This window comes from Leptosomus discolor, chromosome 2 (assembly GCF_034619465.1).
Source record: "Leptosomus discolor isolate bLepDis1 chromosome 2, bLepDis1.hap2, whole genome shotgun sequence".
Lineage (NCBI taxonomy): Eukaryota > Metazoa > Chordata > Aves > Leptosomiformes > Leptosomidae > Leptosomus > Leptosomus discolor.
In genome coordinates, this window is record NC_141392.1 from 80,663,005 (window position 1) to 80,679,420 (window position 16,416).

General features: G+C 33.2%; 1 protein-coding gene across 1 annotated transcript in view; it reads right to left on the reverse strand.

The window, feature by feature from the left end:
• Positions 1-16,416, reverse strand: part of GRIK2 (glutamate ionotropic receptor kainate type subunit 2) — a 432,872-nt gene that overhangs the window by 253,145 nt on the left and 163,311 nt on the right. The window contains exons 4-6 of the mRNA XM_086461343.1: positions 11,398-11,579; positions 7,664-7,717; positions 4,342-4,515 (exon numbers count right to left, since the gene is read on the reverse strand). Coding sequence (XP_086317469.1) covers positions 4,342-4,515; positions 7,664-7,717; positions 11,398-11,579 — 410 coding nt within the window. The remainder of the gene's footprint in view (positions 1-4,341; positions 4,516-7,663; positions 7,718-11,397; positions 11,580-16,416) is intronic.

Genomic DNA, 16,416 nt, shown 5'->3' on the forward strand with positions numbered 1-16,416 from the left:
TATGCTAAGTAGCAACTACTTTCAAATTTCAAAGTTTGATATAAAGTTAGTGATGAATATATCATATATCAGAGAATTGTTTGAAGATCCTCAACAAAGTTAGCTGTTTAGTAACGTAACATAATAATATCAAGGCTCCATTTCAGACTAGTTTCAGTCTGTATTGCAATCTGCAATGTCGAAATACTTTCAAGGCAGATTGCCCCAACAGAACCACAGGTTTGCATAACTGAATCTATCATACATTTTGTATACAAAAAAAAACCCATTCATTTTGGTGATATACACTCAAAATACTTATCCTGGAGCAAACCTCAAAACTTTCAGTGATGCTATTCAAGGTCTTTTGATTTGAATGCTGTTCATACATTACAATTAATAAGTCTCAGGGAAATGGGTGAACGAGCAGACATTTACCAGATAGGCTGTCACTGACTAGAGACACTTTGGATTTCATTTGGAAACATATAAGAAGTCAAAGAAGAAAAAGACATTTTTATGTATTTCTGAATTAAGTCAGGAAGTGCAGGATCAAGTGAGTATTCATTACAAAGTTTATTGTACTCTGAAAAGGCCCCAGCTTTGGATTTAACATGACTAAAAACTTTATTCATTATTTCATTGGGACTTTTTCAGGCAAGAGTAACAAGAAGAAACAAGGAGGCAATGAGAAAAAAAAGATAGATAAATGTTAGATATAGTTAATTTACTAGTAAAAAAGATAAAGTATTGCATAATAGATTGGTCTTTGACTCCTTCTGGTATTTTCTAAAGTTATGGCTTATTACTTGTGACAGTTATCATTAACATATTCCTGTACTTATGAAAGTTAATACAAGACTGCTGAGAATACTCAGAAAAAAAGACCTTTACATATTTAAGAAATAAATATTTTAAGTAACTTAGTAAACTACACCATGTGTGCACATGCATTTTGCATAAGTGTGTGACAGAGATAAAATGACACAAATATATTTGATAGCAACACCTTTAGATTGTTATTGATATGAGGACAAACAAATATGAAAGAAGCATCAAAAGTATAATTGAAATCTATTAGGTGTGTGAATCATGATAGAAAAGCTTCTTCACTAAAAGTAGACCACTGAGACTTTCTCGGAACGTCTACGTATCATATTAAAAGTATATTCATAGTGTTATTTCAAAGTCACCAATAAATTTAGGCTTTAGTAGAAATCATATCTATTTGATTCCTATAAACCTTTATACAAGCAAAACTTTTATCACAAGAAGTCTATATTAAGAAAACATATATTGACTGACACAACACGTTAAATGATTTCCAATATTTCCACAGATTTTCTGGAATCACAGGAAGAACAAAGCCAATTGTGCTGTAGTTACACTCCTAAATAGTAGAATGGATTTAGTTTCTTCATTATACAAATAATTCAACCTTTATTAAATAATAGAATTATTAAATATGGCAGCATTCATTAAATAGTTTTAATATGTTTTTCAAAAGCCTATACAAAGAATCTTAAGAAATCCTAAAAGAAGAGTGAAACGTGACGGAAAATTTGGTTTTCACAGCTAATTTTCCTGGGTGTACTAAAGCATCACCTTTTCTAGAGCTGTCCTGAGGGGCAGCCTAGAAACAAAGGATAAACTATCCTAACTGAAGCCAATAGGATCCACAGTTGGAAATATGACTTGGAATATTCCAAAGAGACAAGACAAAATTTTATATCCTCTTTTTATCACGTTGGGATACTGAAGGTCAGACAATTATGAGGAAAATTACATAGTAATTAAAGTGTTATACAAGACTACAGAAAACAACCCGAAACAAGACTTAAGACCAAGAACTCTATGAATCATAAATAAGTAAATAAAATGTCAGAGTTAAATCGATAGTTCTAACTCTGTCATGATGGCTAAGTTGATTTGCATATGGTTGAAAAGTCAGAGGAAGAAGGACATAACACAAAATCCACCAGAGCTTACAAACTTTGTGATCCATAACTGCCTGGCTTTACATGATTAGAAACCAGTTAGCCTTCACTGAGGTCTCTAAATGCTCAAAGATATACAAACCTCATTTTTTCATTTGGCAAATTCTTGAGTTTCAGGTGCTTTACTTTAATATCTGATTAAATGGCATTTAGTTATGCGGCTCCAGATCAATGCGCTCACATTAAGCAGGCTTATTGCTAATATTTTTCTGAATAAGCTGTAATCATTATCAACCTATCAATCAGTGAAAATAAAATAAATTCCAAGTTCAGCCAAAGTCGTATTTTACAAACTTAACAACTTTATTGATAGTAAGTCAATAAAATCACTTATTTTATTCCGCTTATTTTATTCTGAGCACAGGAAGAACTTTGTGCAATGATGTCATGACATAACTTTCTTTTACACCTTCCAAACTGACATCCTGTGAATGTTTTTTCTGTTTCTAAGGCCAAATTATAAAAGCTCTGTAAGCACCTAACACTTACCTAACATTAGGCCTTTACATATCCTTTAAATTTTATCTGCATATCTCAGGTATGTAACACCCAGGTAATCAAAGAGCATTTAGATGCTTAATGAACATAAAGAATCACCATAAAATATTCATCACAGTCTGTATGAGTACTTGGTTACAAAGAGGGCTCTTAAGGGTCCAGAAGAGAAACTACTGCGGTTTTCATGCACTTTATACTTTTCTATCCTGAGGCAAAATAGCGCGGTAAAGTATGGTCTTACAGTCATATACTAGTCATAATAAGTTTCTGCCTTTCATCAGAAGCTTTCCTGAGAATGGCACTTTCTTTACAGCAACACAAAAAATTAAAAACATGTGACTGGCTCACAGCACTCTATTCCAATATTTATTATTCTATGATTTTATTGACCATGGCCCTATGCTGTGATAAAGTAACTATTGCTACTGATCTTGGTAACCAAAGGTTTGAGATCAATTATATCTTTGACCAAGGCATAAAACATATAACTACGAGTGAGATGATCCGCTACAACTTTTAAATTGAAAGCAGTAAAAATCAAAGAACGTAAACAAGGAAGCACAAAACAGTATTAAGAGCAGCTACGTGTAAACCAGAGGCATACTTCACACATTTCTAAAATTTGGGGGGGTTCATTTGCTTATTGGGAACTATCTAGAGAAATGAACACTGTAAATTATAAAGTAATATATGATGGGATCTATAAAGCACAGCACAACAGAACTAGTAAACAAATAAAATTTAAAATGTTTCCAACTGTCATGTTCAAGACACTATATACAACAAGTAAATAGAAGAAAAAAAGTATTTTTCACTGAAAAGGATAATTTTCTAAAAAGAAGACAGAAAGGAAATTAACTTTTTAAAATTGTCATTTATTATCTAATGTCTATAAAAGCTTTAAACCTTACCAGTAGAAAACAATTGTTCAAAATCTTAGCTATGTTATGTGGCTCAATTAACACATTCTAGATAACCGATAGATAACTAAGACACCAATCTTCAAAAAACAGAATTTGCTATTTTTCAAATGGAAAATGAAAAGACTTCAAAAAAAAAAAAATCTAAAGAGCAGTGGAACTCTGTCAGCAAAGATGTTACAAATTGCTCCAGACCAAAGTTAAGAATTAGATCTTTTAACAAATTTGAAAACTAAAGAGGTCCTAATGTAGGATATGTTTTGAAACAAATCCCTTAATCCCTTCCTGACATTATAATTCTAGATTTAATTCCAACTAATGAGCAGAAACTCACTGAAAACCTAGTAATGGAAGTCTATTTGCATGAACGTAATTGTGATTTTCATGAACTGAAGTGAGGCCAGAGAACAGTGGCAATAGAAAGAAAAAAAGAAAAAAAACCCTACCAACCAGACTAATTAGCTATGTGGAGGCAAAGAAACTAGAAAACATAGTAAGAAGGTGTTATTTCTAATATTAATAAAATATTTTTAAAATAATTATGTAGAATTATTAGTAATTAATGAATCTCAAATTAGTAAGACACAAAACAGAGAAAGAGACAATTGTGATTTAGCTTGATTTTTGTCAAGGATTTGACATGATCCCATACAATATTTTCACAAACAAACTAGGGAAATGTGAACTAGATTAATCAGATATTTACGATATGGCATTATCATTTGGAAAGAAATACAGTATGTGTAATTTTGAAAGAAAGTTAATATGGCCATTTATTCAGTCTACAGAATAGTAACAGAAACTCCACGGTTACTCCCCGACTCATGTTTACAATAGTACTTAGTCTCACACCTCTAAACAATTTTAGTAAGAGAAATAAAAAGTTTAAAGGCTTTTTTAGCTTCACAAACACATAGAAAAAAGGAACTAAACACTGATATTCATACCGTCATAAATCCATCCAGCAAACCTGAATCAGGCTTAGGAGGTGCTTGCAATCGTTCCATAGACCACTTTTCAATGATAGATGACACTTGGGTATTTTCTGTGTTTAGAATTCTGAATCCAGTCATATTAACACCACTATACCGATACGGTTCCACATCCAAGGCAAACAGGTCCTGAAAAAAAATGACCATCATATAAATTCTTTAATATACTGCAATTCCTATTTCAATTGTTAGACGTCATCTGGGGAGCCAGATGAGAGTGCTGAAATTTGCAGGCAGTGCTATATAAGCTAGGAAGTATGCTCTGTTTATCCGGGGTCCTGTGTCTCTGAGCAAGCAACTCAACTGACATCATAGTGGGAGTAATCTGATTCACAGAAGAACAACACCTTCAACTGCTTTTTTAAATCTTATTTTTTTTTAGAAACGCTTTTTAGGAAATGGTACGTCCAGTTGCAGAGCAGTATTCACTACTAGCTAGGCTTAAATACCAGAATAGGCTTAAATACTACTAATTGCTAAAAATATTATTACTAATCGCTACCTCTCTGGCTTACCAGAACAAATCTCAAATCATGAAATAAACAAGAACAAGAGTTTTCTTGCACCTTCACTCTCTACAAAACTTGAACATGTTGATCTTTAGATGACAAATTGTCGGGGAGGGGGGAAATGTACATGGCTTTAAATTTAACCGGAAGCATTTTTTCACAGCTATCAATCATACTTCTACACATGGACATATCTTTGACTAGGAGTTTGTCTTTGCAAGAACAGTCTTTGCCAATTAATGTATTTTCAATACACATGTATGTGTGTGTGTGTGTGTGTATATTTAGCCACACACACACACAGAGGTAAATATAAATTAATAAAAAGAAGAAAATCAAATTTTAAATCAAGCAAATAAACTCAAGATTATCTCAATCCTTTGATGGAATCCTTAGAAACAATGTAGAAGCAGTACTCAACTTCAGGAGACTCAGGTCTAAGATCAAGTTTTGAACATGGGGAAAAAAGTATTAAGTTGATGAAAAAAACAGTTGTGACTCACTAGGCCTAGCTCTGTGCATTATAAATAAACTTTTGTTTGGTTTACTTTCTACTTCCTTTTAAATATTTTTTTTTAAGTGACATAATCAAGGTTATACAGACAACATTACTATCCTATAACATAATTTTAATTTCATTGAACACAGAAATTCTCCACATAATTCATACTTAGTTGTTCATCTCACTTTTAATTTATTTTCTCTGGCAGTTTAATATGTTATAAATTTCCATTAAATGGTAGTGTTAGGTATAAAACTTGCCCAAATCCATTTTGTTTACCAGCTAGAGCTGAAGAAGATTAAATATTGTACTATGGAAAACGAGAATATAATTCATTATTCATTGTTAATATCACTAAGCACACAAAAATATCAAACAGTTATCAATCACTACCCATTTTTAATTATAATTAGCAATTATGATACCATTTTCCATATATAATACCTAAGACATGCAGGTGTCAAAATGCTTTTAAGTTATTCATTTACAAATAACCTAATTCATCCTTTTTCTAAAGAAATAAAACATTTTATTGCAAAGGAAAGGTTGAACATAACTAGAACTATGTTACATCTTTCCCTTTAAAAATTCTCTCAGTTTTACTGTGAAAGAAGTCAGAACCTCAGATGTAATTATTTTATCTAAATACATTCACGTTTACACTGGAATATAATAAATACACACAACAACATTACGCAAATATTATAAATACACACAGGTTGGTGTATTAATGAACTACTGCATTAGACCCTGAATCATTCCAGAGGAGAATACACAGAAGACTGCTGTAAATACTGTGACTGGAAAATTTATTTGATAGGACTTTCACCATGTCAGGTAAGAAGCAATTAATATATCAAACCAACTAAATCCTGAATCAAATTCCAAACCTACATTGCAAAATCAAAATCTATCATCTGTTTGTGCACATTAAATTATCCTTTGATAGCACCAAGTCAGTATAACACTTGTCTCTCTTAATAAAAAGAGTGTTCTAATAAGGCAATAAGAATGACCGAAAATGTTGATTTTTAAACATAGCTTTAAGAATAAAAATTAAATGCCAATGGACAGCATACCACTCAAAACATCAATTTTCAGCAACCGCAAAATAAAATAAAAAAAATCCCTTGAAACAACTAGAACCCATTTTGATAGACAAGTGAGGGAAATTCAATTGCATGCGATCCTAAATCTGCAAGTGACAGAACAATTTACCCTTCTAAAATAGGACAGGTACTTATGCAGGGTATTTTGCCTTTACAGTTCTAATGAACTTCACAAAACATTTTGCTTTCTGTTCAACAAGCTATTTCCATGCTAATACTTTCCACAAACTTCTGTTTTGTGATTCTCATGTGAACTTTCCTCCCTACCACAAAAGTTTCATTTCCGTGAGGACTTAAACATGTATGTGACTTTAAATGTAAGTCATTTCAAGCAGAGTTTTACCGAGGCACATCTCTCTCATGCTTGAAATGACCTGTATTTTAAGAGCCTTAATGAACTGCAATCTAAATAGGCAAATTTGAACACAATGGAAAACAGGGAAACGTGCACAACTGTAGTTTCTAGAGTACTATTTTACCAAATTTTAAACTGTTTCTTAGTTAGGCTGTGGTGAGCAGCTAAAAAGGTCTTCACGTACATGTTTGTCATGTTTTGTAAGAGCATTCATATTTTAAGTGTTCATTTATGGCAAATGTTAAATCTTATGGTTCCAAGAATGATCTAATCCCTTCTTAGTTACTTTTACAATGGACACCAAAGAATATCACATAATTCATGTGCCTAAAAAGCTCATGTGGACTGTTAAATAAAATGCTGCTAATATTTACACCAAATTATTCAGGAATCATATGACGGTGAAGAATTACCTTGTAAAATGTTGGATAAAAAATAGGGAATATATGAGTAATTTTAAAATGTCATAATCTTCACACACAAATAGCTAAAGAGGAAAAGGACAAAATTCGTAATAAATAATCAATTATGAATTACATACTTAACCCTGCTTGAAAGTTTAAAACTGCAGTGCTACAAAGTCAGCTGCTTTTTCAGGTGTAATCAGTTTCCCGGGCACACTGTTGAACAATAATTAAAACATCCTGATGAGTTTTCACTGAAGGTAAAAAAACTCAACAGAGAGAACATCTTGTACTCAGACCCCATTCCAGAGAGAACTTTTTCACTTTGTCAAGTAATATAATTAAGGAAAGTAACATCTTTGTTAGACGTCATCACTATGTTTTTATAAGCCACTTACCAGTGTGGTAAAGATATAGTGATAGTATTCTGTCATCATTCCCATAGCTAAAGCCTTGAAAAAAATAAACAAAAGATTAGTTTCTGAGGTCACATAATACATTTTTATCACATTTACATAGCAAACGAAAAGCTGCAAAAGAACACTACTGGGATCAGACTATAGGGTTGGAATTATACTAAAATTAGGTCAAGCAAGTCATTTCCTAGCAGTTAGAGTAGATTACGGACTATTAAAGGAATTTATGAACCAGATCTTCTGATAGAAAGAATATTATTAGACTGTTTAGTGCAGTAAATGTGAAAGAGGCTTATAGTTTTACATACTAATGGATGCATTAAGTTGCCACACAAAATTTGAGTCGACAATATTTTCATTCATTATTGAACCCTTCCCTTAGAAAGGATAACTTAATAGGAAATATTTTTTCTACTGTGATGAACAATACTATACATTTAAAAGAAGGACCCAAGCTTATATTATACGTTTTCCAACCATGGAAGAAAATACTTGTTTCAAGTTTTGACAGTGAGATACACCCTACTTCAGCAAAAAATGAGGAACAAATATTCATAATATTACTCTATAAGTTCAGATATCTATCAAGTACCTTCATCTGTCTTGCTAATGATGTAATACCAAATAGTTTTTGATCAACTACGTGTTTTAAAATGTTCATGCTGTTCTCTTAACAGCGTAAGAACACATATTTGTAAATACAATTTCAAAGAAATAAACTATTGGATGTCTCATCATTCTTACTCATTAAGGGCATTTTCACCTGAAAAAAATGTATCTTCACACTTCGCTCAAAAGTTGCCATAGACTAGTACGATTTATTCAATCATTTTAGTATCTACAGTGATTTTTACCTAATTTTAGCCGTGTAAAAAATCTACACAAGTAAGCAATATTTTCTTCTTTTCCAGGAATTATCAATAGAGTTCTTTTACAAGTTGCTACCAGATACACCTCCTTAAACATACTGAAGACAACAATTATACAATTGTCACAATACCAGAATTTGTACACAAAAGAATTACCAGAGTTCTGAAGACTATGGGATCCTTATTACTTGTGAAACTGCTTGAAAAGTGATGAAATGACTAGTCAATAAATTCTTTTCCAAAGAAATGTTAAAAGTTAAAATGAATTTCAAATATCAGTTGCATATCAGATTTTTAATATTTTAGATAAGATTTTGACAAAAACTGCAACAACAGTTTTCCAAAGGATGTCTATACTTGTTTATTTAGAATTCCACAATAATATGTAGGACTATAGTATAGTGTGCCAATAGCAATTTAAATTCTCTTAAACACAGGAAAACCATTATCTCATGAGAAATACTACAACTTCATTAGAAACTGTACAACTACATTGTTAACTTTTTTTTAATAACTTTTTTTTGTTGTTTTTAATTAAAGACAAGGTATCTTTCTCCATGTACATAACAGATTAATACCTGTCTTAACTGCTTATAATCAGGTCTTTCAAACTGCACAGAATCTCTATATAAGAACATCCTACGCATGTTCCTGATTCTGCTACGTGCCAGTGTTGTCTCTTTTCCAGGTCTCCTTTCTCTCACTTTCCTCTGTTCTCAAAAGAACTCACTCCTTTTTCCTCTTCAAAACATTGTCATTTCTCTGGTCTCATTATTCCAGTTTCCCTAACCTTTCAAACCATGTCTGCTTTCCCTGGTTGCCTGGTGATGTAGTTACCACCGAGAATTGCCTTAATTTAATTATGCTTGTCTGAGTGATGGGATTTGGTTTTCCTTTTCATGATTTATTCCTGGCCAGAAAACCGTAGCTGCCATTTCACTGGACTCTCAAGGTACTTTGTTTGCTTTATTTCCAACTTGTTTTCTCTTCCATCAACTTCATTGTTAATCTTTCCAGTCAGCCTCCCAGGAAGAAAATCCTTGTCATGTATCCCCAAGTTCAGCTCTTTATTGCCAGAAAAAAAATGGTTAACTAATAGCTCACAATTGAATACTTAAAGATTTTTTTAAAATTATTTTTCAACAAACACTTGTAAACACTACATTTGGAATAATATCACCTAATAATGAATACAGCCTTAACATCCTTTGTGTCAGTTTTGACAGCAAGAGCTCACATTCAGCTGCAGAGCTACCAATTTTAGACTTATTAAAGCATCGCAATATTGCAGCTGAAAGGAAAGCTAAAAGTCTACAGAAACTGTCTAAAGATCTAAACACTCATGAAAGAATTGCTTCAGTATCTTTCTTCTACATTCTTTAGGATGAGCAGAGTAGTTTGATAAAACAATTTACAATTTGATTTAAAGAGGTTGAAAGCTCACTCTTGGGTCCTAGGACAAGATTAAAGATACAATGCTTTTAGTTTTGTTCCCATTTCCCTCTAGTCATAATTTTTTCACAATGTTGTATAGAAAGAAAAGTTTCTTTCCACCTAAAAACTCCTAGGTACAGTATAAATACTGTACTTTGATGGAATTACTGTTAGCACTGCAGCTTTGTATTGCCATCAACACATTTTCCATATGCATTTTTAAGATGTTAAAAAAACTAAATGTACACCTAATGATTTAGGCTAAACAATTAGTCTAATTAGGCTGGCTTATGCTTAGCAAAGAGCAAAAACCACCAGCAGAGGTTTAAAATTACTAGGACTTAATAAAAGCCTTTTAATCAATGAACAATAAAGCAAAGAAATCATAGTATACATGTATGCTTCCCAGCCATTTTAATTGTACCCACAACAATACCTGTAAGTACCTTATTTCAAATTAAACCATATAGTCTGCTAGCAAACATAATACAAACATGAATTAAAGTCACTAAACGCTGTGCATTAGAAATGTAGGATATTGTTTTGGTTTAGGTGTTCCTATCTTCCTCATTGCAAGCCCATAGTTCAACTAAAAAAAATGGGGAAAACGACCTCTGAGTATAAAGAATTCCCAGTCTTTGTACCTAGCTCATTAAAGTAAAGAAGACACAAAAAGGCTTGCCTTCTATGCATACTTCAGGGTCACAGTAAGCTTTCTTATGAGCCACACCCTTTGTATACGGATATATTGCCACCTTCTCTTGGAAGACATTACTGGAATCTGCTTCTGCCATATAAAGTCAGTTCAATATTTCAGAATCTGCTGTATCTCGCCTACTTATCTTACTTGTACACAACAAAGCAAACACTTTCAAGGCACCTACTCAAACGTATTCAGGTGTTTTGCAGTCCTGTTAGCAATGTGAGGAGAATACAGCTCTAAAAGCTATCTGTATAGTTCTGTCCCCTCAGTGGAACATATTCTTGTGGTCTGTTGGTAACATATTATTCAAATATCACTACCTAATTCAAAGTACACTATTTAGAGGCTTCAATTTAAAAAAAAATAAATAAAAATTGTTGTATAAAATAACACAAAGCAAGCATTTTAAACCCAGGTTAAAGCATTAATTCTCCAAAGTACCACTTCTTCATAGTTGAAAGACTGATATACCTTTTCCCCTATACATGAACTGATTAATCTGTTTCTTTAAACAAAAAAAACATAATGAAAGCAGCTACTGTTAGAGTCACCAATAAAATTACCTATGAAATCCTTGGCTGATTTTCAGTTAGTCCTCAGTAAAACTGACACACAATTGCCCTGCTTGTTAAATGCTATTAAGTCTGGACATGCCTTTTAGTTATTAGGGATGAAAAAGATCAGGCCATCTAAAGCAAAATGAGTATTACCTGTTTCAAGATACCTGCTGCCATTTCATGGCTGCAGTCAAAGATTACATGGAATTCTTTGCCTCTTTTCATCTCCTTTAGCAATGGCTTTGCATCTTTCGTGTCAGCTGGTAACTGACGGATTTTTAGTCTCAGGTTGTATCGCGATGGAGCCTTGATGAGTTCTTGTAATCGAATAAGGCCTTAATGAAAACAGAGGATTCAAAAGAAAAGAAAATTATCAAAACAAGAACCTGAACTGCTAGCAGGACAACTTCTGATAAACATTCAACATTTCCTGAATTTTTCTCCCTTCTCAGTATGTTGCAACTGACACACAAAAATTTTATTAAAAATTTAAAAAGTATCTACACTCCCAATACTTTCTTATCACGTCTTTCTTCTTCCTTAATTCTAACAGACAGTAAGCAGTCTCAGTTAGGATTACCTTAAGACAGATAAATCTTCCTTTAGCATTATCATGCAACTATGACATTCCTCTTCAAAGAATGTATATAATTCTAATTCAATTAAAGCAATTTCTCAGACTAATAGTTTGTAATCAGACTAGCCAGCCTCCTAACTAATCTATCAGGTTTATATACAAAATTGTGAAACATTTAAGCACTGTAGAACACTCCTACATAATTCAGATGAGAGTATTAACTTTTTTTTCTTGATTTTACAGGTAACAAAACACATATATGCAGCAGCAAAGAGGCTGAATAAGTGATTCATGCCATTGCATTCATCTTCAATACTCTACAATTCCATTTTGAATTACTTTTACTGTGGAATTAGATGCAGTAACATTTTTCAAAAAATCTTATTGTTCACACCAGCATAACAGTGTGTGATGTGGTTTACCGATCGCTAATTGGTCTGTGCGCAATATTAAATGTCAGGTTGTTTAGCTGAATTAAAATGACAGAGTAAAAGCGCGTCTCCTCAAAAGTAGCAGTTTATTTCTGTGTTAGCAAAAAAAAAAAGTATTCTGCTGTGCTAACTTCCTTCTTACATTGGAGCATGCTCCATTTAGTGTCAGTAACAAGGGTTACTATTCATCATTATGTTTGCAGTGCACATATATAATATAACCAACTGACAAAAAAATGGAAGCTCTACTTAGGATTTCAGTTACAGCAGGCTCCAGGCATAAAGTGCTTCTAAAATCTGAAATAGCTCATTGAAAATACTAATGGAGATGACTAATTACTATTTAGATATCACAGGCAGCACTGTCTAGTATTTAAAAAACACTGGTATTTTATTTTATTATATCTCTAAATATTCTTCCTGGTTACAACCAGATGTCAAAGCTGTCTTGATTTCAAAATGATGTTGTCGTAATGTAACATGGAACCACACTACAGTGTCAGTAAGAAATTGTGATAACCTCTGACAGAGAATTTAATACAGTCTTTTTCCAACACACATTGTTCTTTTAGTAACATAATGCTGAGAGATTTTAGTAACATAGTATTGCTATGATTTTTTGCAATGAAGTTTTTAGATTGTAAAAAACTTAGCTCTAAACATTTTCAGCAGAACCAGACCAGTAGAGAACATAACTAAAAGATAAAATCAGTGTCCTCTTTTTCATCATTCCCCCTTTTTGATCCTGCAAAGGAACCACACTATTTTCTCAAAAAATAATTTCTCTGGTGAAATTAGCTGGAACAGGAACTACAGCTTACTATATAAAACCTTCCTAAATTAAGACTGCAGGTGTAGGTATATGGCAGAGGATCCCAGTAGACCTCTTAAGCTCAAAAGCAGACTAGGGAAGGACAACCTTGCTATTTAGTCAATTTAGGAATTTTTTCTTCACTCACAAGTCTATGTCACAGGTACACTATCTCATATTTCATCACAATTTCTCAGTTATAACCCCGTCACATAACAACATTCTCAACTGTGCAAATTGTTCAAACTGAGACAGTTGTTGCCCATAGCTAAATAATCTCTCAAACTTACATCTTCTAAAACATTTCTATAGGATCTTTATTAACAGCTAAAGTACCGTGAAGAACTAAATCAAGTAATTCAGCATGGGCTGACATTTTCCATACAAAATTACGTGAAAAATGTTAATGGTCTTTTGTACATAACATAACAGCATATCAAAAATTAAGGTCAGAGTAAGATGTTTTAACTCAATTTGTGTGTTCCAAGTTATTTGTCATTGCTTGCTAAAACAGACAATTGGAAACTTTTGTCCAGCGCACACAACTTGTAAACAATTTCGACTCCTATTACGTTATATTTAACAAGTCTAATTTTAGACTTGTCCTGCTTTCTTTGTTTCATTTTATTTTGCTTCTCCTGCTTTGAAAAGGAAATAAACGCCACCAGTAAAAAATCACAGAAACATCACTATATTTACTGGCAATCTTTAGTAGAGATGCTGAGGGCAGACCAGATATAGAAACTGAACTACTTTCTCATGACTAGACTTGGTCCCTGCTTGCTAAAACACAGAGAAGTGATAGCTAGGGCATGCATGACTTCTGAGTAAATGGCAGATATAGGTCTACATGGCTGTGAAAACAGTATTTTTAGAAACTAATTCAAATGAAAAAATTTTCCATATTCACCCCAAATGCTATAATGATATTTACATAACATGAATTAATGTATTTAATGGAAGCTTAAATGGATTTAATACTTGATTCCTAAGTAATCTTGAATAAATAGACTTAAAAGCTATATAGTAGAGTTGTCTTTTCAAACTTAAAATCTTATACAACTATTGCATATTAGTACCATCTTCAAATGATCTGGGACAATTACATGAAATAAAGCTTTGAAATTAACAACATAGCATACCCCAGAGACACTAACCACCTACCAAAAAAAACCTGACAATAACATGTCAACAAAACCACTTGGGATTGTTCCCAGGTCTCTCCCATTTCCTTAAAATTAAGAAAAATACAGCAACTAGAATGTATGCCCTTGCAGTCAAAAAATTTAGATGATTTCAGACCGAGGGAAGGATGACATTTCAAAGCAGAGTTTTTCTTGAAGGCAAAGTCCTGTCAGTTGCTCACTTGCTCTGATGTCCATGCACTTCCACTTAAGAACTGCAAATCACAAGAGTGGCAATATGGGACAGGTAGTATGACACACTGCCAGAAAAAAAAAAGAAATCCTAGCTTTTGGTACTCACTACTCAAACATGACCAAGAAGACAGACAGAAAGACAGTCTTTCTATATAGACACATTAGTTTAAATAAGACAGTGCTGCAAAATGTGTTGCCATATAACAGACAAGAGTATCCTCCAAAGCTGATATATGAGCTGCCAGTATGTGAACTCAAGATATGCATCTATCTGAACTACTTACATCTTACTTAATAGAAAGTTGACAAGGGAAAAAAGAGCAGATTGGGGGTGGGGGTGGGGCAAGAATCTGAATGTACAGACATCTTCATGACCTTATACCCCTGAAGTATTCAGATATCAATGTGGACTACTGGCAAGAACTGTATTTTAACCTTCAAGTAGCATTTAGTGGAAAAAGTTCTTTGTCACACGGAATGCTTGTCATGAACCTTCAGTCATTCCTTGCAGCAGATCATCACAACTAGAAACCACTGCAAGTGTGGGAAATTAAGACAACATGAAACTCTTAAACACAGCTTTATGTTACAGATATGTGGTAGGAAAGAGATTATAATCAGTTTCACACAACAACTATTCCTCTCCCACTGGGAGAGCATTAAGTAAACTGCCAAAGACGAGAAGTCCACACTTTGCTCAAAAAATCATATCCATGAGATGTACAGAAAAGTGGAAAGTTATTTAAAAAATATACATTACTGATGAAAATATGAACTTTAGAAAGAATAAACTTTTAGAATGAATTAGAGACTGTAGATTAGGAGATTCAAAGCGGCACTACAGTTTGAGTCTCAAATGGAGGCAATGATTACAAAATATGCATCTACTCAAAATGAGGAAAATCAGAACTGTGTCTTACCCATGCGGTTGTTATTGGATAATAGCATGATGACTTTTCCCTCAGGATTTTTGTAATCTCAAATATATTTGGCCTTTTTGTTTTTCCAGGGGAATCAAATTTAATTTTATTTAGGAGGTGAGGAATGAATAAATTACTATAGATTATTCTTAAGTGCACTGTTATCCCAAATCTGCAGCTGGAGATGCTCAGTAGGAGACAAATAGACACTTGTTAGTATGATGGTTATGACAGCCATCTGAGAAACACCTGGGCTTTAGTCCCTGTTCTCATATTTCTATACTGAACCACTTTTCAAGAACAACAAGAGGCAAAAGCAGATTTACTCTACTGTGAAAGTCTCAGAACCAGAGCCACTCCAGAAGAAAACTTACTATGTTTAAGGGACCGTGAAATTAATTTGATTATATAAGACATTAAAGTGATTCATGAAGTTCAAGTTTTCTATACAAGTACTGTACTGAATATTTTTGATATATCTATGCCTAAAAGAAAACTGATTGTTCTTTCTTGACTGCAAACTGTTTGTTTTTTCAGTGTTTTGACTTAGAAGGGGAAAGTGCCTAATTTTTATGTTTAACTCATTCTCAGGTGTTACACCAATCACCTTTGCTACACCTTTAGAGACAGTATAGATAGTTGTCAAGGAACATTAAGGTGGGATGAGAAGAAGGGGAAAAAGGGAGGCTGATTTTCTCTGTAGCAAGTTCCAAAATTTTAGTAAACAAATGTAGGACATTACAAATTGGCAGGTCCCTTGATCTATTCCCATTTTTTGCACCAATGCAATACAGATTTCATCTTTTACTGTAGGTCCAAGGTTTGTTACAGAATGCTGAGAAATGTTTTGTGGCCTCTAGGAGCTTGTGAGGTAAACGTCTTACAGTACTTTCACGAATTAAACATCTATTGTATGGCTGACAAAAAACTGTAGGTGGTGAGAGCCAACAATTCAAAAATTTTCTTCCAAGCTTTGTTCCATTTCAGAGCATTAGCCAAGAAGGTGAGCAAAGTGCGCATCACTTCATGCTCTCCTCAAGAGCCTAACTGGGCT